At 36.6% G+C, this 27,830-nt stretch overlaps 1 protein-coding gene across 2 annotated transcripts; it reads right to left on the bottom strand.

Annotated features, from left to right (window-relative positions):
- Positions 1–190: 190 nt before the first annotated feature.
- RHOA (ras homolog family member A) lies at positions 191–25,094 on the bottom strand. 2 transcript variants are annotated; one of them, XM_039333995.1, is made up of 6 exons: positions 24,944–25,094; positions 23,655–23,716; positions 5,737–5,894; positions 4,938–5,058; positions 3,490–3,620; positions 191–1,442 (listed from the first exon to the last, which is right to left on the bottom strand). In XM_039333995.1, exons 3-6 carry the CDS (start codon positions 5,890–5,892, stop codon positions 1,269–1,271), a joined length of 582 nt encoding a protein of 193 aa, XP_039189929.1. In that variant the 5' UTR covers positions 5,893–5,894; positions 23,655–23,716; positions 24,944–25,094; the 3' UTR covers positions 191–1,268. The 2 variants fall into 2 exon arrangements, with proteins under 2 accessions (XP_039189929.1, XP_039189939.1); XM_039334005.1 differs by lacking the exon at positions 23,655–23,716 and having other exon boundaries at positions 24,944–25,091.
- Positions 25,095–27,830: the final 2,736 nt, after the last annotated feature.

Genomic DNA, 27,830 nt, shown 5'->3' with positions numbered 1-27,830 from the left:
ATTAGCTGACATATTCAGAAGCAAAAGAGTTACTCTGGCTTTGTGAATACAGCATTACTAGGAAATATGCTAATATGGAAGTGGTTCAGGTTTCCTTTAGATTTTCTTTTGGATCAGATAATTCAAACTCTTATGTCAAGATTTATATTTGCAGAATAACAGTGAGAAATATAAACAACCACAATACAGGGAGCTTAGAAAACTGCCTTTATTCTATTAGTTGTTGGAAACAAGAAATAGAGAAGAGTTTAGTTTGCTGCAGAACAGCAGGACATTCACAGGATGGGAACTTGGCCAGCAGATGATAAGCAAAAGTTTATGTTCAGATTGGAACCAGATCCAGCAGGGGTTAACTTAAAGCTTCTGGAACATTCAGTGACCTTTAATGTAAAAATAATGGCCTTTCCCTTACTCCTGAAGGAGGTATTAAAGATGACTTTTCTGGGTGTGTTTTAAGTCATACAAATGACCTGGATAGTTACAAATGTGGGAAGGGCACCATTCTTCATTTGCCTTTATTTGAAAGTACACTCTTAAAAAAACCCAGAACACTTTACGCAGAAGTTACAAGCAACAGTATTAGGAAATCCAATTATACAAAAAATACTACATCTAACTGGGGCATATAGATTTATTTTTGGTAACACACAAAGTGGCACTAATTACATAGTAACTATAAGGTAACTAACATGAAATCACAGAACTGTCACTTCATAGCTGGGTGGGACTTTTGGTGTTTCAGAGAAATAATTTTCCAACTATTATTTTATGCTTCAGAGCTTTCAAACAGAAGGAGGAGAAAAAAATCCTTCTTTTAAAGTGAAAACACTGAACTTATTCAGGATCTTTCCACAGCTATGTGTGCTGTACCTGAATAGGCTAGAACATGTTAGTTATGGAGTAGTTACAGCCCAATTCTCAGTGTCGCCAGCTTTTTCCCATTTATAAAAAAAAAAGCAAGAAGTTAGAGAATTGTCTTGAATTAGTGCCTGGCATATTCTGCATAGCATACTCTGCAAATGCAGAAAAAGTTTTGTTAAAGGAATGTTGAAGTTAACCCTTATGTGCACAGATGTATTTGATGCAGACCATTATAAAAAAATCATGGTTGGCTTCTAAATACTGGTAGCAAGACTCAATTTTAAATCTCTTAAGTAAATTATAGATAAATGAAAAAGGCTGGTAATCATACACTAAGATTAATATACAGCACTTCAAAAATTCATTGAGTGCCGGGCACTGCTTCAGCCATCTTCCCTTGGCTGTGCTTACAACAGAAGGCACCCAGATTTTTTCTTGCCACGTCGGGCTTGTAAAGCAGCTCTAGTAGCCATTTCAAAAACTTCCCTCACACCGTCTTTGGTCTTTGCACTGCATTCCATGTATCCAAAAGCACCAATGCGATTTGCCATATCTCTACCTTCTTCAGGTTTGACTGGTTCCTATTAAAAAAAAAAGCTAATTAATATGAAGGCAAGGGGTTTATAAAGATAAATACACATTACAATAATCACTTTATTTTCCTGCACATAGCTCTGGGAAGCACATGTGGAATGGTCATCTTGAAGTACAGCAGTCTAGAAATGGAAGCTTCCTAGACTGCTAAACCACTAGGAAGGCAATTCCCTCTGTATGTAGCCATGTACAGTGCATAATCTTTCTTCTCTCCATATTTCAGAAACCTATTTATACTGCCATTTTTAAGAGTACGGAGAGAAGGATTATGCTCAAACTTGGCATGAACCTGGAATGTGGAATGGGATGATTTTTAATTCAGTTACTTTGTTTCTCTAGTTTTCTATTCTTTTCTTTCCTTCCATAATTTGTGCAATTTTAAATTTTAAGGACAGTAATTTTTCAGTTTTTCATATAGCCTTTCACTAATTTATTTTTTGCACATAATTCATGACTTACACACTGTGATTGATTAATTTCTATTTTTATTGTATAAACATAATGTATCATTTCTATATTTTTTCCTATATTACTATTTTTGTTAACAGTATTCTCCAGTCCCTATTTGGTCTCACTGAATACATTAGGCAAGAGACATCAAAAGGACTGAGCATCTGGAAGGAAGTATCAGTCTAATCACACTGACAAAAGAATATTGGGAATATTGGGAAAGTTACTTAAAGGCTTACTACAATCAATACTGGACACCTTGAAAACTACGACATTAATTTTTATGCAGTTTGGCACGATTCATAATGGTTTAGTTTTTCTGTAAGAATCTCTACTTCTGGTGAAAACACAAATTTAGAAACTTTAGTAATCCAAATGGTAAAGAAGTACAACTTAAAACCACCTTCATCCCATGTTCTAAAAATAATCTTATACATACCATCATATTAATGAAATGAAGATTTTTCAGCATATATATATATATATATATATATATATATATATATATATATATATATTCTTATACATACCATCATATTAATGAAATGAAGATTTTTCAGCATATATATATATATATATATATATATAATATATATATATATATATATATATATATATATATCTATCTATCTATCACTAAGTAAAAATTATGTGATCACCACTGATGATTTTACTTCATGATTGGGCTATTCTATGTGGTAATATTTATATGGTGCCTGGTTGTGTGTGGTTTTTAATTTTTGATTGGGATGTTTATGGCTGGCTAGTAAGTCATTGGCTGTTGTTTCCTTGTGCTGCCAACTGATTTTACTTTAGTTTGCTTTACAACATTAAAAGGATACAACCCTAAACAGCCAGGTGAGCCCAAATGGTGGGGAAGGTTTCAGGAACTTGACTCATGAGCAAATCTTATAGCCTTCCCTCCTCACTCCCTGACCTTTGGAACATTCACCCTGCCATTGGGATAATTAGCTAGAAAGAGAAGTGATGTTTGTATTTACATTCAGTGGAGAGGAAGAGATTACAAGAGTAAGCAAGCATGCAACAGGGAATACCATTGAAAGGAATGCCCTAGGGCAGACATGTCAAACTCGGCAAGGCAGTTTGACACTCCTGCCCTAGGGAGTAGTTTAGAAGGCAAATAAAAGCCTTTAATGTGAATCTGATTATGGTCTTGTCAATTTCAGACAGCAGCTGGGAGCTGGCCCAGGGTCCTAATCAGCTAATTAAGGATGAAGAGGGGAGCTTGTTAACTTTCAAGGACCCCTGGACTGTGGAAGAAAGCAGCTCAGGAAGAGATAATTTCTTTAATTATCTTTGCCCTGTGAAGGGGCAAGAAAAGGGAAAAAAATGGGTCAGGCATAAGACAATGTGTATTGACTGTAATAGGAAACATGTGACAGTGAGAAAGCTGCGATGAAGGTTGCAAATGCAGGAACTGGCCACAAAATTACTTTTTCATCACTGCTATAATTGCAAATGGTTCCTGTCTGAGACAGTTACTAAACAAGGGCTATCTGTCTAACCAAAACTGGCACAGTTTATTTGACAAGGCTAACAACAATAACAAAAAAGATGACTTGCCTGCTTCATTTTAGCCAACTCCCGTCTTGTGTGTTCATCGTTCCTCAAATCCTTCTTATTTCCTACCAGAATGATGGGTACATTGGGGCAGAAGTGTTTCACCTCTGGAGTCCACTTCTCTGGAATGTTTTCTGAGATGAAGCAAATACCAGAGATCAACTCTTCAATCAATACTAAACTAAAAATAATATTACAGATTTATTTATCCAAAGATAGTCATGGGAATTAGTTTCCCCACTTTCTTCTATATCATAAAGCTGCCTCACAGGACGAGCCCTCCGGTGTCTATTTAACACGGTAGCCCATGACTAATAGTGGAGGTTTGTGTTGGAAAAATAGGTTATAAAAATATTTTAAGTTAATATTTAAATTAAATATTAGGTAAACGTTAATAAAGCATATATGAACAGTTAAAAGTCACACCTTTTCTAAGACATGTACAGGTAGTTCTCGACTTACAACTATTCATTTAGTGACTGTTTGAAATTGCAATGGCACTGAAAAAAGTGAATTATGACCGTTTTTTACACTTACGACCATTGTAGCACTCCATGGTCAGATGATCAAAATTCAGACATTAAGCAACTTGCTCATATTTATGACCGTTGCAGTGTCCTGGAGTGATATGATCACCTTTTGTGACCTTCTGGCAAGCAAAGTCAATGGGGAAGCAAAGTTCACTTAACAACCATGTTACTAACTTAACAATGCCAGTGACTCACTTAATAACCACGGCAAGAAAGGTTGTAAAATGGAGCAAAATTCACTTAACTGTTCAAATTTTTGGCTCAATTGCGGTCAATTGTGCATTTAAAATAACACTTTGCCCCTTTCTTTCAAGCAAGGACATGATTTTATAAAGATGAATTTTCATTACTAGACAGAAATTATGTTGTTACTGTACTATTGTCTCTCAATTTTATCTCATTTATATATTGTACAGGATGCTGATAACACAGGTAGTCCTTGCTTAACAATGGTAATTAAAACTGGCAGAGTCTCTCACTAAGCAATGTGAGGGTAAAATAAGACACCACAAAACTACCCTGATTTACAATGGTAGTTGCAGCAGTCCCAGTTGTCATCGTTAGGCGAATCCGGCATGGTCAGAGTATCTTGTGGTTAAGTGATCACCATTTGTGATCTTCTGCCAGCTTCCCTGTTGATTTTGGTTATTGGTCGCTGGCAATGAATATCGCAAATGATAATCATATGACCGCAGGATGCTGTGACTATCCTAATTGCAAGATGGTTGCCAAACACTTGAATTGCCATCACATAGCCCTGGGGGCACTGTGGCAGCCACAATTACAAGGACTTATTGTAGATCTCCCTCATTCAGTGCCATTATAACTTTGAACAGTCACTGAAGAAGTGGTTGTTCAACGAGGGCTACCTTGTACAGTAATTTACAGAGTATGGCATGCATTTCAATTTTACCTACTTACCTAAACTATCTGGACTATCAATTGAAAAACACATTAGTATAACATCGGTGTCTGGATATGAAAGTGGCCTAAGTCGATCATAGTCTTCTTGTCCAGCTGTATCCCATAAGGCCAGCTCCACCTACAGGAATAATAAGTACATTCATACCCGAAAAGGAAAAAAAATACTGACAAAACATAGCTAGTCAAAATTCATTTCACAGGCTGCCACCTCCCCTCATCCAAACAGGCATCCTGTGCTATGTAGGTGTATCTTCAGCTGGGATGACAGAGCTATGGGAGTAATTCCTTGGTTTTGGTACTGACCCAAAGGGATAGAACTACTATAAGGTGCTTAAAGTTCTTTGCTGGCTTGTTGAAACAAAAATCCATTTACATGTTCAAATGTTTAGTGCGTTCATCATTACTAAATGTGACTGTTTTATATTAATAGCATAGCATAAATAAGTTTAAATAATTCAGAGCCGAATATTCAGACCCACTCCAATTTGCAAATTATTTACAAGGAATAAATTCTATATTAAATTATGGGTTAATTTCTGCTTTGTTTTTTATGTGCAATTACAACAAAAATATAATTTGGAGATTTACAAAGAACTACACAACACCATTTCAAGATTTCGGATATGATGCCAAAGCAGAGCATCTCCTAAAGTCACATCTCACCTTCTTGTCTTCAGCAGGACCATTTATGAATGGAAGAGCATTTTGGATTCAATGCATGGCACAAAACTTTAGTTCACATATGTTAGCCTATAAAATTTTTTAATCATAAATTGACAGTGGCAGAAAAACATACCTGCTTTCCATCAACTTCAATATCTGCTACATAGTTTTCAAATACTGTAGGAACATAAACTTCAGGAAACTGGTCTTTACTAAATACAATCAGCAGACATGTCTTGCCACAGGCACCATCACCAACTATAACCAGTTTTTTCCGAATGGCTGCCATAGCTATGGGGAAAAAACAAATTGATTATTAAAACATGCAAGAGTTTTTTTTTTAAACTCAAGATATTTCATTGAATAAGGGAGACAAAGAAAATATAGTAAATGCATATAGTAAAGGCAACTTTCAGCACATTCTATTGCTATTTCCTCCATCCAGAAACTTTCTGAGGTCCCATTCCTCACTAAATATAGATTAAACTGCATCTATCAAGTAATTCCTTAAATGCAACAATGGAATCTAAGATTGCAGACTAGAATCTAGTTTGATTTTTTAAGAACCCAATATGCATTGTAGTCTGGTGAAAAATACACGTATGGAATTAAAGAATACTGAACTGAATAATAAAGTATGTGTTTTGGATCCAGAATAGGACAGTCTACCCGAAATTTCAAATTAACTGAGAGTGATTTTGTTGCTGTCAAACAACTGGAAATCACATCATGCTGCCATTATAGAGTTCAACCAACTGACCCAGTTGTTTCTTTGGCCTTTCTAACACAATTGTTGTTGTTGTTGTTTTTTACAAGCTACTGGCTCTCCTCTCAACTTTTCTAACTCTTCTCAATTCTTCTTTTTGTATATACGACACTGGGTTTCTTGGATCATCATCATCTTCTCCTTAGCTGAAACACTGCAGATGTTGTTCTACTTCAATCTATAGCATTGTATCACTGTCTTTTTTTACTGTATTCTTAACAGCATAAGGAAACAGAAAGGAAGGAATGGGTGTGTCTGATAAATGTAACAGCCATTTCTGATTCTTTGCCATACCAAAAATATTAAGTATTATTTCCTACTCCTGCAGATAATTCATTCACTATACAAAGGACAGCTCATATGATTGGAAATTCAAGTGAGCTAATCCACACTGAGTCTTAAGTCTGAGGTCATGCTATAAATAAAAACAGCATGATTACACCAGTCTACTTATTTGGCTTCCCTACAGTTGCAATGGTTGTGCTCAAAACAGAATATGTGTGTGTGTGTGTGTGTGTGTATAAATAAAAAATATGATATAATGAACATTAGCACTTCAAGTATTACATGTACATTATTAATTCTTTATATTTTAAGTAAGTAAAATAATCTTAGAATATTTGAATAGCCATGTTGCTTAATAGATATATTTACTATAGTACCGTAAATGCCGGCGTATAAGACGACTTCCGCGAGCGCTGAAATCGGCGCCAAAGACGGGGGTCGTCTTATACACCAAGTCGTCTTATACGCCGGAAATACTGGTAGTTTCCGGCGTATAAGACGATGTTCTAGGAATGCGGCCCAGCTATAAAGACGGGGTTGTGTTATACGCCGGGTCGCCTAATACGCCAGCATATATGGTACACTAAACCACAATTCCTTTGCCCTTTCTGTTTCCTTGTGCACAGTTTTTTTTCAACTTTGTCCTTTGCTTAAATCCTTTTCTTTTGAACAATTACAGTTCAAAGCCTTTTCAATTCTTTTAAAGAGATACCATTTATTTTAAGACACTGAACCCAACTAAGTGTATCAATCCAAAGATACTTTATATGTGGTCTATCTAGGAATGCTGCTCCCTTGATAGAAGTGATCCAACCATAATTCAATTTCCAAGTGGTTTTCAATGACAGCCCCATATAGTAATAGAACTGAGAAGTGACTAGGGCACTGGTGACTGTCAGAATTGCCTGGGTGATGTTATAAAGTATATATAATTTATTTTGTGATTCAAAACATGAGGAAATATTGCCACTAATTTTTGGTGATTTCACTACTAAAATTCATCAGTACAATTGCAAGTGGCTTGCAGTTGCAGACTGCTCTCCATGGTTGCACAATTCATTCACAAAAATGAGTTGTGAGAAGAGTACCAGATTCAAAACAGTAACCATGAATACAATTAACTTCCTTTAAGCAGTGCAACACAATTATTTCAGTGTACAATACTGACTTGCTTTAATGTACCACATATTATTTTTGTTGCCTCAATCCAACACAGCTACTTTGTAAACCGATATAATCTATTCATGAGACAATACATTCAATTTTTTAAAGATCCTTTGTGCAGCCTTTTATTCCTTTCCGTCTTCCCATCCCATCTCTACAGTCTTGGGGAAAAGATTTATCATGAAGCTCAGGGTGCTTTTAAAGGGAGAAATAAGATAGAGGTTATCTCCCCTGTTCCTCCAATGTATTTATTTGTTGTCTTAGAAGCCTTATTACCGTAGGGGCATAAAGGCCCTAGAGAGTAAGAACTTCCAAAGTACAATTCTCAATTTATTTGAGAAACTTAAAAAAGACATGCATTTCATCAAATATTACTTTTGCAAAATTTGAAAATACTTAGGCAACATCAATTTCCAAGAAAATTGCTTGCTTAGTAATTTGATCAGAGGCAATAACATTGCTGTCAGATTAATATTAGAGGTGGTCTTGTTTTAAGGGCCACTTGTTCACCAACCTTTCAAACTTACAAATTCCACTGAACAAGTGCTACTTATAACAGGTCCTCATACATATGGCCACTACTGCATCCTATGGCCATATGACCACACTTTGCAACATTCCCTGCAAACTTCCAACAAGCAAAGTCACAAGGAAGCTGGCAGGGAGTTACAAGTTACAATCACATGAGATTCTCACTGAATGTTCCTTGGATTGTGGGAATTGCCATTGCTAAGTTGCACAGTGACATGGTTTTTTAACTTACAACATACTACTTAAAAAGTTTCCAGTCCAAATTAGCATTGTTAAGTGAGGACTGAATCTTAATTCCTAGACTTTTGCAATGGCATATGTTTTAAAACATGCTTTAAGTAGTATATTTTGAGTTAAAGAAGTATATATTTAAAATTGGGGGAATAAAATAAGTCCCATGAATAGATGTTTCATATAGCTTGCATTTTTTAAAATGAGTAGATTTTAATTCAGCAGTGAATTAAACGTGGCTCTCTTATATTTTCAACAGCAAGATAATTGGTAAAGATGGGCAAAGTGTTCCATTCCAAGAATAGAACATACTGGGAAACTCTGGAATGTTCTGTTTTTCTCCAGTTATGCTGATTGGGTTATTTGCACTAGTCAGCAGTTTTCCAGAAGTACATTTCTGAAACAGGAAACAGTCTGTCCCAGAGGATTTCTGGAAAACTGTTGGACTACCTCCAGAAGAGCCAGAGTAGAGTGGCCAACAAGAAAATTGAATGTTTTAGAGTTCCCAGAATACAAGATTTTCCAGTATCCTAGTGGCTGCAATCAATTATTAAACATAGTTACAGTTGGCCCTGACACTATAGGCCTTGAGAAAGACAGTTAGGACTTGGCTCTTCCCCTCAGGATGAACAGAGTTCCAATTGGTAAGACCTAACATATTTAATTCTGATTATTGTTTGCTTTGTTTGTTTTAATAGTATGTTTTATCTTTCTTTTTTATTTTTAATGGTTTTTGCATGCTGCTTTATGAGTTGGGTTGCCATATACCAGGAGTGTCAAACTCAATTTCATTGAGGGCCGCATAAGCACTGCGGTTGTCCTCGGGGTGGGTGGGTGGGTGGGTGGGTGGGTGTGGCCAGAGTGGGTGTGGCCTACTGGGTGGGCGTGGCCAGCTCTACATCATTTGTGTCAAGGGTGCCTGTGGGGGCCTGGGCAGGAGTGGGACAGATCTGAGGGTCTCTGGCAGAAGGGGTTGGGACCAGGGCAAGTGCCAAGGCATGGTCCACGGAGGAGCCTCACTGTTTCTCTCAGGCCATGCAGGGGGGCGGCGGCTGGATGGTCGTGCCACCACAAAATTGTACATTAGCTCCCAGCCGGCCTGGGCTAGTGCCAAGGCAGCAGGGGCTGTTCCCTCACTGTTTCCAGGATGGCTTTGCGGACCACATGAAACCACTTCGCGGGCCGCATCTGGCCCCCGGGCTTTGTGTTTGACATGTCTGCCATATACATATCCCAAATAAATTAATAATAAAGAAAATTAACTTCAACTGTTTAAAATATGTTCCCACAGCTGGCTTTGGAGACTACTTTATTATTCAGTGAGTGGGTAAGAAAAATGAAAAATCTGCAAGAGTTAAAACTGTTTCCTGTAGTTAAATTCAGTGCATGAAGTAAGCGGTTGTCAGCTGCCAAATGCTACGTTAGCTTTCTTAATTAAAAACTCAAGATAGAACAAAACTTGCTTTCAGTGTGTTATTTTGAAGACTTACATCGGTTTTCAATTACAATTAACAGATTTAGGGTTTATAAATAAATCCTTCTGTTTAAATTCCATACCAAACAGGACAAGAAAAAGTTTAATGACCTTTACCCAGTGCAATTTTTTCTTTTGTCTATATGAACATTAAGGATCAGAGTAATAGCTAACTGCATCAGTACCCTTAATTGAAACACAGTTTTCTTCATTTAGATTTAATGTGAGCAACCAGGAAATGAACACTGCATTTGTAGCAAACTCATCTTCTAGAAACTAGAGTAAATCTGAGCAAAGGTCATGTTCAAACATCACTACTGTCTCATATGTTAGGCTTAAACTATGAATAAATATCTTAGACAAGCCTAGCCTACTTCATAGGACTAAAAAGCAGGCTCTGATTTATCAATACGTAACTAAAACCCATTTGAAAACCCAGTCTCCTATGCCATATCAAATTGGATTTACAATTTTAAATGTAATGTTCAACAAAGGAAGCTACTCTTTGAAAAGTTCAGGTCAGTATCTTTATTAGATGCCAAGAGTTTTTAGATTATGAGTATAAGCCTCAATTAAGACATGACAAGCTGCTTTAACTGGAATTGACTCCTATTATGAAAATGAGATTTCTACATCTTTATACCTTTACACATACATACAGTATTGTAGAAATTATATATATTTTTTAAATGCAAAGCAGACTTTGCTCTTATGGGGGAACACGATCAACTCTTTTTAGCAAACAGAATCAGGGAAGGTTTTCCCTTCTGTCAGTCCTTTGTATACTTTCCAAATTTAATTCAGAGGGATGGAAAACTTTCTGATGCCAATCCCGAGAACTTGAAAAAGGGGAATCAAAAGACTCACTGCAGAACAAAATTTCTACTTGCAGTTATGTTACAGAAAATACAGAATGGTGAATTATCAAATAAGAGAATAAATTGGGAAAGAAAAAAAAATATGCCTTTTCAGCCTCTGAGTTGGTCAGAATAGAGTTATAAAATATCCATCTGATGCTTCCACCCACTAGTATCACATGTATTTAGGAACTTTATAATTTAAACACTTTATTCTGCATAATGTATTCTGTCTTTATTAATTAGAAGTACAAAAATCATGAGCAAAAATCTATTTTTCATCCACTATAATTATCCCAGGCAAATCTCATTTTCTGTATTACTTCAATTAACACAAATAAAAATGAAACTGAATTTAAAAGTAACTTGAATTGGATCTTTCATTTTTTTAAAAAAAAAAAAAACCGCAATTGAACCATTACAATATAAACAATCTGGATATCCTGACAAAAATATATCCCCCTCCACTGTTTTTATGGATTGTTTTATACACACATATATATAAACCATAATGTAATTTGTCCTAGTTTACTGTACCATGCCATCTCAACTCTTATGGTTTCATATTATGTGTGGGCCAAGTCATAATGACTTGTTAAAAAAATCATGATTTTTTTTAAAAAAATCACATTTAGCTTTATCAGTGAACCAGACCAAAAAACAGAGACAATATCTAGATTTTTTTTTTAAAAAAAGGGTTTTAGTCACATATTTTGTCATTTGCTCCATGTTTTGAAATGTAGCAAGGTAAGTGGGACCCAACATGTTAGACATTGAATTCAAGAGAGGAAATTAAAAGTAGTATTTAGCATTTCAATTTAATGATTGCTTTTTCCTTAGCCATAGACATTATTTTCCTTATTCCACTTCTCTCTCCCAACCAAATATATTTAACTGTGCTTTAACCTGAGCCTTTGAAGCTAGGTTGTTTGCAAAGAAAAGGTAAACATAATACCCATTTATCAATGGGCAATTATCTGTAAACCTGTACAATCTTACTGGAGTTCTATTATTTTGTTTACTTTAAATGTCTACAATTTATAATCTGTACAATCAAGAGTCAATCAAGACTTTCTGATTTTTTTCATAATTTTTGTCATTTTTACTCTCTGCTGTGTTAAATTAAAGCTCGCCAAATAAGTCATGAATAGATGTTTGTGAATGCTAAAGCTAGTAACTGAAGAGAGATAGAAAACACACTGAAAAATCAAATTCCATGAGCATAACAGTAAAGCCGCAGCTTTTTTCTCTCTTGTCTTATTGCCTGTTGTTTCTTTGAATTCTTTATTTACTTTAAAAAAATGTGTAGCTGCCCATCTTCTGCAGCATAAACCTGGGCAAACTCAACACACAACCTCCAAGTGCTCCCAAATGTAATACATCTTCCTTCACAGAAAAACTTTAGAGCTTCAATACGCTCCAGCCTCACTGAAGGCTTGTGGGAAAAGCCAGATCTTCAGAGCTTTTTGGAAATCTAAGAGGGTAAGGATCTGCCAGATCTGAGGGGGAAGTGTGCTCCAAAGGGTGTAGTTATTGCAGGGGTAATCAACCTCGGCTCTTTTATGACTCATGGACTTCAACTCCTAGAATTCCTGAGTCAGCTATGCTGACTCAGGAATTCTAGGAGTTGAAGTCCATGAATCATAAAAGAGTCGAGGTTGCCTACCCCTGAGTTAGTGGAATTAAAATCATGCTTGTAGCACAAACATCAGCCCAAATTTCTTTATAATTTTTCAGGTACATGTTTTTTACCCATATACCCTATATAACTTCAATGTATTCATTTTCACATCATCCCTTAATTATGATGTCTTCAAAAACTGAGAGTGTGGAGATGAGAGTGGTCATTTTCCTCAAATATGAACCATTCCATTATTTCCACTCTGGTAATGCATCTTAGGCAGCATTTTTTTTTTTTGTTATCTTGTTCTTTTCTATTTTAGCTAAACAGAAAAAGCTATTATTTTCACTACTGTGGGCAAGTTTAGGCAGTTAATACTTTCAAGTCATTCATAGGGAATTGATTATAGTTAATGAAATGCTACAAAAACAACAAAAATCAGAACTATTTCAAATACTGTATACATAGAGTGGAATCTTATCTGTTGGGTGAGGCATCGGTCTACCAAATATAAATCAATCTGTTCTGCGGTTCGCTCCAATCTAGGAGCATGTTTTGCAGGCAGACCTCACATACTGTGAACACTATAAATTCAAAATGTTGTGGCTGACAAAGAGTTAGTGGGAGACTAGTATAGCTATTTCAGGCTCATTTGCCCTCATCAGCTAGTCACACCCTTCAGGGATTCGAACCTGTGCAGCTTGCATGTTAGGCAGCTGTATTACCCTTTTGAGCCACAGGTTCCCCCTTACTCCTGTCAGCAGAAACCTGTGGCTCAAAAGGGTAATACAGCTGCCTAACATGCAAGCTGCACAGGTTCGAATCCCTGAAGGGTGTGACTAGCTGATGAGGGCAAATGAGCCTGAAATAGCTATACTAGTCTCCCACTAACTCTTTGTCAGCCACAACATTTTGAATAGAATGGAATATACATGGAATGGATAACATCTCTCTCTAAAAGATTAAACAAAAGGAATAATCTCCTACTCTCAGAAGAGTTTGAAATTGTTTGCAAAAGCCAACATAGAAATGGACTTCCAATCAAGCAAATCTATGTTACATAGATCTGTGAATTTTGCTCTTAGTAATAGATTTTTACAGAATTGCCTCCCCTTTACCACTACAATCTAGTTTTGTACTAATAATGATTGTTCATACAGAACAATCACAGCACTCTACCATAAAACATTAAAGAGTTTTCTATAAATAATTTACAAATATAAAATACGGTTTGTAAAAAATACTAAAAAACAATCTGGTTTATTTAGCCCATTTTGTTGTGTGTTTACACGTGTGCGGTCAAATCCTATTTCTCTTCCACTGTAAGAATTGGTTTGTTCTTGGCTATTAAGCTCAGGCTGTTTCACTATGCAGAAAAGTAGCCAGTTCACCTGTTCCTAGTGAGAGGATTAGTAAAATCATTCAGTAGAAAGATGAGGCTGGAATGTGGAGGGAAGTGAGAAGCTTATCAAAATTCTACTTTTTGCTCCTTTATTAGCAGGAAGAAATTGTTGCTCTGTTCCCAGTGATCAGCTGATGGTTAATAAACAAATGAGAAAACAATGGCTGAGGCTGCTGAAAGTCTAAGTAAAGGTGGCTTGCCCATAAGTGCTTTATAAATAAAAATGGAACCTATGAAAAATGAATCTAATATATGACCTATGTATGATAATAAATAAATGTAAACACTAGTTTAATCCCAAGTAAATAAAAATGGTTTGTTCATAAATGTAAAAGAATTTAGAAAATGTGTACAGTATGAAAGGGGAAAAAAAAGCATAAATCAGTTTCTAAAAGTAAAAGTTATGCATCAGTTGACTTAAGCTTTAAATATCAGAGTATATTCAAAACTTGTCAATTGATGAAATTCTTCTATGAAAAGATTCATAAAATATGCTAGTCTAGGAGAAAATGGGATTAGATGTTTTAGCATGTTGTAATAATCTGGTCACTGTATTAACATGCTGTATAAACCAGGCCATCACATTAAGCCATAATATATTTTGTTGGCTATATACGTTAAATGAATACAGGAAATGTGTTTTGTTAACATTTAGAATTTGTAAACAAAATCTTTCAGCATTTTTGAACAAGCTTTTGAGCAAGTCATGAGCTTTTAAGAAAAAGTGCTGAAAACATCTAAGATTATATTTCAAGTCTATTATTTGATTATGCTATGAGTGCTTACTTTTGGCATAGTATGATTATCTGTGAACAATATAAGACTTATGTGAAATGAGATATGTGAAATGAAAATTTGGAAGAACTATTGCAGTGTACTAACATTTAATACTAATATTTTAGAAGGATACTTGAAAAATTATTCCTCAAAAATGGGAAAATATATCTGATAGCCCACTTTATGATAAGGGTAAAAAACTAGGGCAAAAAACCCTCAGCTTATTTAATCTATAGTGTTTTTTTTCAAGCATACACATCAGTTGTACATTATAACTATTATAATATTTCACGGGATATCAAAGACTTAAATGACTGTCAGAAAGACAGGCTACTGAACAAAAAATGGTTTAGGATTAAGACTAAGAATGACTAATATATTTGAGAGAAATTGTGGAAATATTTGATGAAAAGTACTTGGTTATTTGAAGAAACGGCATCAGTATTGACATTAGTTCATAATTTATGTACGTTTGTTTTAATAAATCACAAATGTTTATTTGGGTTTCTGATATGACAAAATGCAATTCATTTGAAATGGATGTGGAAGCTTCCTCACTATATAGCCACAACTGAGCCTTTTTCCCTCCTACCACATTTTAGCCTAAATAAACTTTTAAATTTATTTTTAAATATGAAATGATATGAAAATAAAGAACAGTACAAGAAAAACAAGAATAAAACAAGTTTGTGAGTACAGTTTCATTGCAAGTGACACAATTTTAGATATCCATGATCAACAGTTCTGTCCAGACATGTGTATAGTTGGAGACAGTTTATAAGTTACTTTTCTAATTAATTAAAAACAAAATCAGTGTAAGTAAAACAATCTTCAGATAATTCTTCAAGATTTTCAGTCAATTTGATATTTTAGCAAATGCTATTTCTCAGATTTTAAAAATGCTTTGTAACAGTAAATCCAAAGGATAACAAACATTGAATTTCTTATATTGCATCATATGTACCTTATGGAAAAACGGGCAATACACTAGAAAAACTTCCATTGACGTTAAGGATATGTATCATTATTTATTTTTCCTTTAGCCAATATTCTTTAAATGTTATGCTACAAAGAGTTCTAGGCTGATGCACTAATTTGAAATAACAAGTCCTCTTAACTCATTTCAAGAGTACATTTGCATAGTATTTAAGAAGTTTCCTCAATCTTAAATGATGTGGACATACTATATTATTACATTAAAATCTAAAACTTTTTAATGGTAACATATCACGGCTTTGCAAAGAACATTTATCTAAAAATGGGTGACCAATGCTTATGCAAAATATACTGCTCAAAAAAGTAAAGGGAACACAAACGTATAGGATCCTATACTTTTGTGTTCCCTTTATTTTTTTGAGCAGTATATATTTATTAGGTCAATCCCATGATACTCTACCACTGACTACTTCTGCCCAAAGTGTTTGTATGCGCCAGACTTAAATGAGAAAATGCTATATCTACTCTTCTAGGGCAGTCAGAAGTAGGACAAGCCATTTTTATTGTGTCTTGCAAAGCTCAATCCAAATAATATTCATTCTCTTGTCAGAAGAGAAATTAAATGTTCTGGAGAGGATAAAGGTGGCATCCCAAATGTAATTAAGCAAATTCACTTGTTACCATAACCAGAATATGTATACAACCAAGATTCACCCTCGAGCTATAAACTTCATTACTACTGACCAAACATCACCATTTTATCTGGAATTAATCTGAACTCATTTGTCTTCATCTAGCCTATTAATCAGCAATATTCCTTATTATAGTAATTTTTTGTAGATATTAAATATAGAGGGAAATGGTCCTTTAATAAGGTAGATATTACAGACCAGAGATATACTGAGACACCTGAGATACCACAGGTCAGACTGAAGGAATTTTGAAAAAGAGATCATTGAAATTTTCTTGCAACAGAGGAGTAGATCCTTAATCCTAAGGACTGAGGTTCTGGAAAAGAGCTTTAATAAGGCTACAGCTGGTTGGATGGGAAGATCTCAAAGTAAACCTATTTCCTTTGCAACAGATTAAAAAAAATACAAGATGATTAATAATTCTCCCTAGCACAGCTTCAAGACAAGTGTCATCAAAAAGAATAACTACTGGAATATAATTTTCCTAAAATCCAAAAGCACCAGACATATTTATCATGATCAATGATACCAAATATCAACAAATTTCAAAAGATTGTTTGCTTGTATGCTTTTTTGATCACCAAAGAAATTCCACATGGCTTACACACTAGGGTCAAAACAATAATAAAAACAATAAAGTAACAAAAACAGGTAACCATACATAACCATATATTATGGAGGATAACCCAACCAACCAAGTATTAAACAATTAGAATAAGCTATTACACTCTATGTCAAGGTTTGCTGGAAGAGATTTACAACTGAACCAGATCAAGATTGTATAATCCTGGGGGGGGGGGGGGGAGAGGAATGCTGTTCCACAGGGAATGTGAAGCTACAGAGAATTCTCACCCTCTAGGTCCCATGACAGTTTACAGTTTGAATCTGGAACCACTTTTCCAGATCTTACTGGCCACACATAATGAGCAGAAGAAAGATAGTTCTAAAGATAACCATGTCTTAAGCCAGAGGTCCCCAACCTTTTGGGCACCAGGGACTGGTTCTGTGGAGAAAGTTTTTCCATGGAGAGAGTGTGTGGTTTTGTGTGTGCCTACATCCCACGGATGGGACTTTGCTTGTTTGTGCGGACCTATTGCAGGCATGCCGTGGCCAGTACCAGTCCATGGACCGGAGGATTGGGGACCCCTATCTTAAGCCATATAGGACTTTATAGATGACCACCAACTACAACTCTACCCATTCAACTCCTAAGATGAGTCATCCACCAAGGCAATCAAAATATTTTTAGTATACCTCAACCAAGAGACTTAAGATATTCAGCATAATTTAAATGCATCTGAAGTTGTGATGCCACCACCTTTTTAATCACATTGGTTAAAATAGCATACTGTAATTAAACTAGCCCACATGATAATTACCCAAAACTAAACCAAGGACAGATCCAGAAGAGGCTTTTTTATGCAAAAGAAAATCCTCTCCATTCACAAATAGGCAACCAATGACTCCATAGAAACAAACTTGCAGAGAAGCTGATTTATTCAGTCAAGACAAGGGTGATTGATAGCAGCTTTTGCTGCTTGAGATATCCTGACTATATTCAGAATTTGTAAGTTGAGAAGAGTTCAAAATAAAATAATTATTTAAACCACATTTATACTAGAAATATGGATTTCCTTAATACTGGAAATTGAAAGCATCAGAAACAGGTGAGCCTGCCTGTAAAGAATGTAATCAATTGTTTGCACTGAATTGTCCAAATTCCCCCTATCAACAGCCTAGTGTAGTACATCTCATGCCATTTAACAATCCACTGAATGAACACAGTGCTGTCGGAGAAGTTTTCTTTGCTGCTCTTGCAACCATAAATTATCTCTAACTCAGTGGTTCTCAACCTTTTTAATGCCGCGACCCCCAACCGGTCATAAGTCGAGGACTACTCAACCAGTCGTAAGTCGAGGACTACTCAACTGGTGCAGCACCGTTTGCAGAATGGGACTTTTGGCGGGTTCAGCAGGGCAGAGACAGTCTGGACAATTCCTATTGGCTTTTGAAAACCAATAGAATTAGACTCTATTCAAGAGAGTCTATTCAATTGGCTTTCAAAAGCCAATAGAATAAAAGGGAGTAGCACAGCTAAGGAAAAGGGGAAAAAAAATGGCGGACTGCATTGTTTGGCGACCCCTGTGAAATGGTCGTTCGACCCCAAATGGGGTCCCGACCCACAGGTTGAGAACCACTGCTCTAACTGCACTATAATCCATTTTCAATGTGATCCGTACACGCAGTCTTGCTCTGCTAAACTCCTATTTATTGTTCCCAATTTAAATCTGAGTCTGTCTAAGCCATTTTCATATTTTACAGAGCAGCCAATATTTTAACACTACCACCACGAAACAAGGCAACAAACACTCAGAGCTCATTCAGGAAACTATTCAAATCTCATGAGTGTTAGATCAGAATCCCTTAAACAGACCATTTCTACAGGGATTTGTATCACCAGTAACCAGAGTCATGTGCATAAAATAGATCTCAGGTTAGAAGATATTTATGTAAAGGATACAATTGTTCCATATAGAGGTAATCCTCGACTTACAGCCACAACTGAGCCCAAAATTTCTATTGCTAGATGAGACAGTCGTTAAGTGAGTTTTGCTCCATTTTACAACCTTCCTTGCCACAATTGTTAAGTGAATCAATGCAGTTGTTAAGTTAGTAACATGGTTGTTAAGTGAATCTTGACTTTCTTGTCAGAAGGTTGCATATGGCCCTGTGACACTGCAAACCATCATAAATAGGAATCAGTTGCCAAGTGTCTAAAATTTGGTCATAAGTCACTTTTTTCAGTGCTGCTATAACTTCAGTCACTAAACTAATAATTTTAAGTCGAGGACTATCTGTATATGCTTTTACACATTAATTTTCATTCTGTTTTAGTAGACATTTCTTCCTTTATCTTTGGTCTGCTAATTTTAAAGTTTACTATGTATTATCTCTATTTTCACAAACATTTTACAAACACAGAAAAAATTAAACTGAGACTGTTCTCGTCTATGTAGTGACTGAAAGTGTGTTCTGAAAAGTGTTTCTTCTAATTATTTTTAGGTCTATACTATTGCATTTAGTCCCAATTTATTCTATTTTAGATTTATTGAAAAGCATATTTTACTCAGTTTTAATCTACTATTAGACTTAATGTCAAGTTGTATTCTTATGCTAGAATTCTGTGTTGGGCTAATTTCAAGTTCTGATATTAAGCTATAAAGATTTATAAATAATTCTGGATACAAATAAATAAATATTGCTTATATAAAGAATTTTCTATTTCTCTCTGCATCTTTCCCAATTCTGCTTTGCAAGAATTCCAAACTTCTGAGGCTGATAGGGTTAGGTGCTACTAACTCCATCTTGGATCCATATCACATTCCTGCTCTTTTGGGGGTTGTACAAACTTGTCCAGAGCAGCAAAAATTGTCTTGCTACCAGAAAACTAACCAATACCATATAATAGATTTCTATGGACCACAATCTACTTCATCAGTTACATTATCATCTCACAATAATATATATATATATATATAATTTTTTTAAGGGAATACTAAAAACACAGATGAGAACTAAAGTCGTACTGTATTTTACTACTGTACTCAGGGAAAACATAACAAATATTTGCACAGTGACCACTCAAAAAATAGTTGCTGGTTTTGACATATATATTTTGAATGGGTGACTGGTATATTCCTGAAAAGTAGTATAAATCTCTTTGTGACTTTTAGCTCATCTTTTTACAATGAAATTTACCTTTATGATTCATTTATTCTCAAGGATAAATATTGAAGACAGTGACAAAGCATTTGAGGAGTTGAAATACTCTCCTGACTGGATATTTCTGACATTCAATGTGGGTGCAAATATTCTTTTGCAGTCATTTTCTCTATTCCTAACAAAGTAAAAAGGGCAGAATTTTTCAAAATGTATTCCATGAAACTCTAGGGTTCCAGGAGCACTAGGGGAGGTTCTATGGGATAAAGGCAAAATAAAAAACACAGCCAATTTTCTGTCACTAGAACTTTGCCTTTTGATCAAGGATTTTTTTTTAAATTAACAAGTTCTTCAGCATGAACAATTTTAAACCTCCTGCAATAAGTCACTTCTGATTGATCACATTGAACAGTGAGCAGTTTTGTAAATAAACAGTATTTTACAGGTATAATTGTCCCACAAAGGTTGTGAAGGCAATGAAGGATAAGTAGTGCATTATTTGATTGTACTTAACATCTATGTATAAATAGTCATTAAGGTTCTTAGCTCTTGAAAAATCTTTGTATAATTCATCCAGAGCAGCACTGCTGGTTAACGAACCATGGATAAAATAAAAACTGTCAAAAGAGCTGTGAAAGAAAATAGTTTCAACTTTATAGATAAGGAAAAGGAGATGAAAAGAAATCCAAATGTTTGAAAATACCAATCAGTACTGTTCAAGCTCTCATCAAGAAGTTGAAAATTAGGGGTTTTGTTAATACCAAGAAAGATGTCAGACACAACTGCCAGGAAAATTTGTTGGGATGCAAAGAAAAAATCCACTGTCAACTTCTACTGAAATACATGCTTCTTTTAAAGAAAGTGGTATGGCTGTTTCAGCATGCACAATAAGGAGACACTTGAACAAAAATGAGCCGCATGGTAAAGTTGCCAGAAAAAAGCCATTGCTGATTGCTTCACAAGTACCACAAAAGAACCCACTCACAATATGGAATACAGCACCTAGAGAAGCCTCAAAATTAGTAGAACAAAATCATTTGAAGTGATGAAACCAAAACCAAACTTATGGTTATTATAAATATTGTTTGAAGAGGAATCAAAGAGCCTATGCAGAGGAGCACACCATTCCTACTATGAAGCATGGAGGTGGATCTCTGCTGTTTATTTTTTTGGGTGTCTCTCTATGTGTGAGGTACAGTAGCTTGGAAAATTTAGTCAAAAATTGATGGCAAGATGAATGCAGAATACCAGAAAATAATGGAGAAAAATTTGCATTCATCAGCCTGGAAACTGCACACGGGACACACTTGAGCTTTCCAATATGACAATAATCTGAAACATAAGGTCAAGTTCACCCTTCAGTGGCTGCAGCAAAACAAAGAGAAGATTCTAGAATGGCCACCCCAGTCTTTTGATCTCAACAACTTTGGTGAGATCTCAAACATGCTATTCATTCAAGCTAGTCAACAAAAGAATTATAGGACCTGGAGGAGTTTTGTCAAGAAGGATGCACAGTTTTTCCACAGGAGAAAATAGAGAGTTCAATTTACAACTATCACAAAAAACTGCAAGTTCTCACTGATGCCAAAGGTGCAATATTAAGAACCAAGGGCATGCAAGCCTTTGAACAGGACCATTTCTTTATTTCTTTTATTGCTATGGTTTAATGATTGTGTTATTCTGTGATACTTAATAGTTTAATTTGAATCACAAATTCTGCAAGGAGTATGTAAACTTGTGAGTACAACTGTAATTGCCACTGTCCGGCTCTTTTGCTTTTTATTTCCTCTGCCTTACTGTTTTTGTTTTCTCTAGACTATTCCCAAAAAGATAGTTACATATTTGCCATTCCTTCAAAGTTATATTTCATGTATCATTTGAAATGAACTGTGGTTCATAACAGCATATATAATTCTACATTCGATTCTCAAATTTGTAGACCACCTACTTATTAAAAGGATAATCTTTTGAGAACTCAACTTCAAGTTAGTGATCTTTATACAGACCTATTATAAAATCCAGATATCAATGCAGCACTGATACAATCTCAATTGAGAGACAGTGATAATGAAATGTTATCTGATTACCAATGACCTGACTACAAATACTATGGCGACCTTACTGCCCCTGTTAAAAAGCACATATGGGTCTCTACAAGATAAATGCTTCAAAACTGCATAGGCCCGAAATCCTAGAAGAAAAAACAAAATCACCACCTATCTTGTTTCCAATGCCTAGATCACATAACTAATCAAGAAGTATATCATGGTTTAAGGTATCAGAAGTCATGAAAAAACTAGAGAAGCTTAACATTGTTACAACTGATTCTTTTTCTGGCATATTCTAAATCATTCATCAAGGTGATCAGGGCTACTTGACAATCACAGTCATGAAGCCATTCAGAAATACTGATTAGCAACGGGGATTCTGATGTTTTATGTACAGCTTCCACATGGTTCAGGAAAAAAACAGCCAATGGTACCAGCTGCTGTATTCCAAAACATCTGAAAGTGACCAAGTTATCTATCTCTGAGGAATGTTTTCTCCAAAAGCACCAGGATCCACTATTATTCTCATGATCAATCCTCAAACATACGTTACCAATGTGACATATTTTCTTGAAGTTCAATTTCAGTTCCTGTCACCTTGTAAATAACCAAAATGGAAAAGAATATGGTCATAAATCCTCCGTCCACTGGACAAGAATTTAAAATTAGGTTGCATAATTTAGTAAATTAACTGACTATATTAACCAAAACACAAACATGTTTCAGAACAAAAAGTACAATTGTTCATAGTTTTTAAAACACAGAACACTGCATAAATACTTCTTCCTAACTCTGATTACACAGCCTTCTACTGCAATGTTCAACACACAACATTAGTGTGGTTGCTATGGTAATCACAACAGCATCTTGATAGGCCTTCATTATTTGACAGGTGTTTGTTAAGGAAAAACCTCTGACTTTAATAGAGATTAACTATTCTGGCTACTCTATTTGCAGTATGAGAATATTAATGTTTATCACTAATTGCCTGCTAGTTTCAGAGCAATGAAGCATGATAGATCTTGCTGCTACTTTTATTAGTCATAGCATACTGTGATTGGTAATAGCTGTCATCATAATTAGATTTATCCTTCTCTGATGTTACATTGTACAAGAGTAAGACAAAATCCAAAAATCTGCAACATTCATCAGAATGGTATATTTAAAAGTCTCCTAGAAAAATATTTTTTTCTCTGTATAATTCTCACAAATATTAGTTATGATGGTCTTACTACTGATTTTTACGCCACACTCTCCCCCTTATTCAGGTCAGAATTCTTCATTTATAAGGCACAAATCATAGAACATCAAGAGACAAAGGAAACAACTGTGGCAGCCTTGGCCACAATGTTGCTATTTTAGTGGTAAAACAAAATCGTATTTTTACTGTTCTGCTGCCTCAAAATCATCCAGTGAGTTTAATGGCGTAACTGAACATTGTATCCAGGCCTCACCAGAATACAGTGCTGTGCTACTACAGCTTATAGGTTCTACATAAAATTGACACGTGTGTTAGAATTCATAAACCACAAAGACAGAGATCTCACCTCAGCCACAAAGTCTCTAAATAGTTTCAGGCAAAACACAGTTCTTTCAATTTCAGCACCACCTAAAATTGGGAAAGCAGTTATATTGTAGTGTTATTGGATTATTGCTTATAAAGTAGCCTAAAAATCTCAAAATATGTACTAACACTTGTTATAGCAAAAGTTACCTCAAAACATAGTTAGAACTTATGAATGTGATAATTCTAAGTCACGGATGCCAAACTCCCCACGTCACGTGACGCGATGTATCGCAACTTTTTTTGTATTGCTGGCGCTGGGGTGGGCGCGGCCTCCACATGATGTAGTAATTAATGGGAATACTCAGGAAACACTTTGGTTTTTGTGTTTACTTACCTTAAAGAAGATAGACAATCAGAGACAATAAATTTGCATCAAATATATTTCCTCACGTTATTTAGCTGAGCTACTGATTTTGTAACTATATCAAACACTCACTTCAAAAAAGCATTATACAAGTGGGATGCTCTTAGGGCAGGAAGCCAGGAAGGCCTAGAAATACTAACTCCCAAAAATCTACAAAAAAACAGGCTTCTAAAAGCAAAGCTCCCTTTCAAACGTTAGGATCAAATGGACTGTAATGACAGTCCTACTGCAGAGATTCAGCAGAAGAGATGCCGCCAAGTAACCCAAGGATTTCTGTGAAGTCGGAAAACTAGTACACTTAACTTCTTTCGTATGTTTTTTACGTCTTAATTTGACTTTTAACACATATGACGAACGTGGGAGGGATCCGCCGGCCCTTCTCCACGGGAAGAAGGAACAGAATTATCCATATTCGGAGGAGGAGTAACCGGGGCGGAGGAGGGGGGGGGCAGGAGGACGCCCTGATAGGACCGAGGCCCACCTAGAGACCGTTTTGTTTCCGCCGCTTCGAGGCCACTAACTCCGCCAAAGGGGAGCAGCCCGTCGCGCCCTGAAGTCGACAGAGACGTGAGCCGCTCCCCCCCCCGCCCTCGCACAGCAACAGAGTCGAGGGAGCCTCGGCGCCCCCTCCCCATCGCTGGCTCTCAACCCCCGCCCAAAGGAGCGTTCGCGCCAATGCCAGGGCGGGGAGGGGGGGGCTTCCTACCCCAACCGCCTCTCCGGAAGAGAGGAGGGGGGAGGAGGAGGAAGAGGCTCCCGGAGCGGTCGCTGCTGGCGGGTGGGGCAGGCCGCACTGGGAGCGGCCGTAGACGGCCAAGCTTCCGCTCCCTTCCACTTGTGGGTTTCTCTTTTACGGAGGCCGCTCGCCGTGCGAGGGAAGCGCCACAGCCCTGTTCACCCACTACCTGAGGGGCTCTCCTGCGTCTCCCCGGCGCCGCCTCCTTATCCGTCCACTGGCCCAAAACTCCGGCGGCAGCTAAGAACAGAAACCGGCGGGGCGGGTGAGGAGGAAAGCGCGTCCACGGCTTCATACAAAACGCGACGTGCGCGTTCCCACCCCCTATGCAGCCAAGCAGCCAATCGGCCGCGGCGGCGCGGAGACTGCTGGGTAAAGGCGCTATAAAAGCCCGCAATCTATTTGCGAACACTCTGTAACTTTCTCGGCAGCGTGCGGAGGTGGCGGGTGGGGTGTGCGTGTGTATGTTTACGTGTAAAGTAGGACTCAAGGCCAGGTTAAGTTGCCTCTTATCTTGCGGAGCCGTAATGAGTTATTTTTTTGTTTGGACAAAACGAGTCAAGCGGGAAGTTGTTCGACAAAAATAAAGCAGGGCAGGGCTAGGCGGGGTCAGACACCTGTTGACAATTGCCTAAGCCAGGTGGAAGGGGCAATTTAGATGCTTCCGTATCTATAGTAAATATCCTTATGCGACTTTCTCTAAAATTGCGATCATAGATGCGTGACAGCAAAGTGTAAATTTCAAAGTTTTCACAGGGTGTTTATAAAAGATATTTGTGTAATTCGGAGTTCCCCAGAGTGAGCAATATCAACCTTCAAAGTTCAATGGCACTGTCCAAGGGATTGATAATATTTGTAGTGCTATTAAAGTATTTTTAAAATTATTTTCATATAATGTTCAGGGATTAAGGAACAAACTGAAACTTTATGAGGGAATTGATGAGTTGAAGAATTTGGGGACCTCCAGTGTAACTGATTAACACAATTTGTGCTTCTTTTAGGTCTCATTAACCTAGCAGGAGCAGTGTACATTGTAAGATATATTCCTCTATGGCGCATTGATCTTGTTTTCATATTGGCTTAAATATTCAAATAACCAGATATGCAAAACAAGGTACAAGTTATTATATAATGATGTAAAACCTGATTGGAAACATTACAATGATAAAGGACTTCCAAAGGTATAGAGAAATCCCTGTTCTTTACATAGCCACTCTAATATAGTAGTGCAGTTATTGGATTAGAGCTGGTAAAATTCAGATCCAAAAAATTCCTTGGAAGTATTTATCCAAACCACCCATTGCCCTCATAGAATAACTTTATTCTTAGAGCACACTGAAATCTACCGATTCAATCTCACATGGTTTGGGAAAAATTGGAGAACCATGTATATTGCTTTACACTTCTGGAGGAAATAAGGGATGCAAATCTTAAGTACAAGAAATTTTCTACAAGTTAGTTGCTTTTCATGAGAATGTTAATAGCATGGATGAGTATATAACTTTGCCTATATATGCACATTGTTGTTCTATTGCAATCATTGGTTAAGAATTGTGTATGATAATTAAAGATGAAGCATGGCAATGAGAGTGTACATAAAGAACTAATAGATTAGGTATTTTACTGAGATGCATGTTAATTTTGTGGTATGAGCATGACTGATATGTCAAAACAGAATAGATTATTTGGAAATCTTTAAATCCAGAGGAATTTGGTTTCTACCAAATGAATTAGTGAAAATATTATAAGTACTAAATTATTACATTTATATTCTTCCATGACAATGTTCAGATGGCTTACAACAATTTTTAAAAGCTCATATTTAGCAGATACTAAAAAAATAATTGTAGAAAATTAGGCATGTTAGATTATTGAACAATGACCCTAACTGTCTAGGATTTTTAGGCATCTTCCAGGCTATCTTTTAAAACAAGCTCAAGGGAATAAGATTAGCATGTAACATGTTTAGGATTTTAGAGGACAGCAGCACCTAGAGGGGTGTGTTAAATAGATTCATAATGGAAGTTGTGATAGCCTGGTGGCAGTTCTGTTCCTATGTACCTATGTGCAGTATGGATAAATGTATGTAGTGGTAGGGTTTTCATCATGTTGCTGCAACTGTTTTGACTTCTTTGGCTCTTCCCAATGGACGCTACCGTTATAGGGCAAAAAGTTTCACAGGTGTAGGGTTTAACTACTGGCTGTTAATGCTAATGTTCTTAGTATCTCTTTTAATAACTGTTAATTTGCTTTTAACATAAGGACTGTCTGTTATCTATATTGTAAGTTTTCTCTTTTACCAGGTTGGATGATATAGTTGTTCAGTGTAGTACACAGGAATTACATAGCTGAGAATGATTATTTTAGGGTATGTAAGCTTCACAAATCACTGAATTGGAAAGGAACATTTATCAAATTTTATCATTGTTTACTGCAAGAAACAAAGTATACATTAGAAAACTATTCAGCCTCTGACTACATTCAGTTATGTGGGAACCCACCATTTTCTTAAGTAATTGATTTATCTATTTAAGATGTTTTCTAGTACATTTTACTTTCAAATTGGGATCTATTAATGTAAAAGGAACACTATTAGAGCAACTAGAAATTACTATTAAACATACCCATGATAGAATCAATTGAAGATCCTAATTGGCAAATCCTGTCAACAACTTTAGCCTAAACCAGTGGTGGCGAACCTATGGCATGGGTGCCAGAGGTGGCACTTGGAGCCCTCTCTGTGGGCACACGTGCTGTTGCCCCAGCCTTGCCTCCCCCCATGATCCCCCTCCTCTCCAGTAGCCCCCTGAAGAGAGTCGCCCCCGGGCGTGGCCCACACAGAGCAGCGCAGCCAAGGACATGGCAGCCAGACAGTGTAGACAAGACTCTGCCCTCACACTCCAGGGCGCGGGCAGAGAGTGTGGCCCCCATAGCGCTGCTGGGCTGCCTGGGCGATCTGCGGCAGGCCCTGGAGGCAGTGAGTGGTCCTGTGGGCAGGCGGTGCAGGGGATGGGGGGGCAGAGCGGGGGTGGAGTAGGGGCAGGGCCAGTTTTTGG

The sequence above is a fragment of the Crotalus tigris genome, unplaced genomic scaffold (genome assembly GCF_016545835.1).
Source record: "Crotalus tigris isolate CLP2741 ecotype Arizona unplaced genomic scaffold, ASM1654583v1 scf7180000017625.6296891, whole genome shotgun sequence".
Lineage (NCBI taxonomy): Eukaryota > Metazoa > Chordata > Lepidosauria > Squamata > Viperidae > Crotalus > Crotalus tigris.
This window is presented reverse-complemented; position numbering and strand designations above follow the sequence as displayed.

Excerpts from the sequence above, each read along its gene's own strand:
- RHOA (XM_039333995.1), bottom strand. The coding sequence starts at position 5,892 with ATGGCAGCCATTCGGAAAAAACTGGTTATAGTTGGTGATGGTGCCTGT. Across the intron at positions 5,059-5,736 it reads TTGAAGTTGATGGAAAGCAG|GTGGAGCTGGCCTTATGGGA; the intron begins GTATGTTTTTCT and ends TTATTCCTGTAG. Across the intron at positions 1,443-3,489 it reads AGTTGGCTAAAATGAAGCAG|GAACCAGTCAAACCTGAAGA; the intron begins GCAAGTCATCTT and ends TTTTTTTAATAG.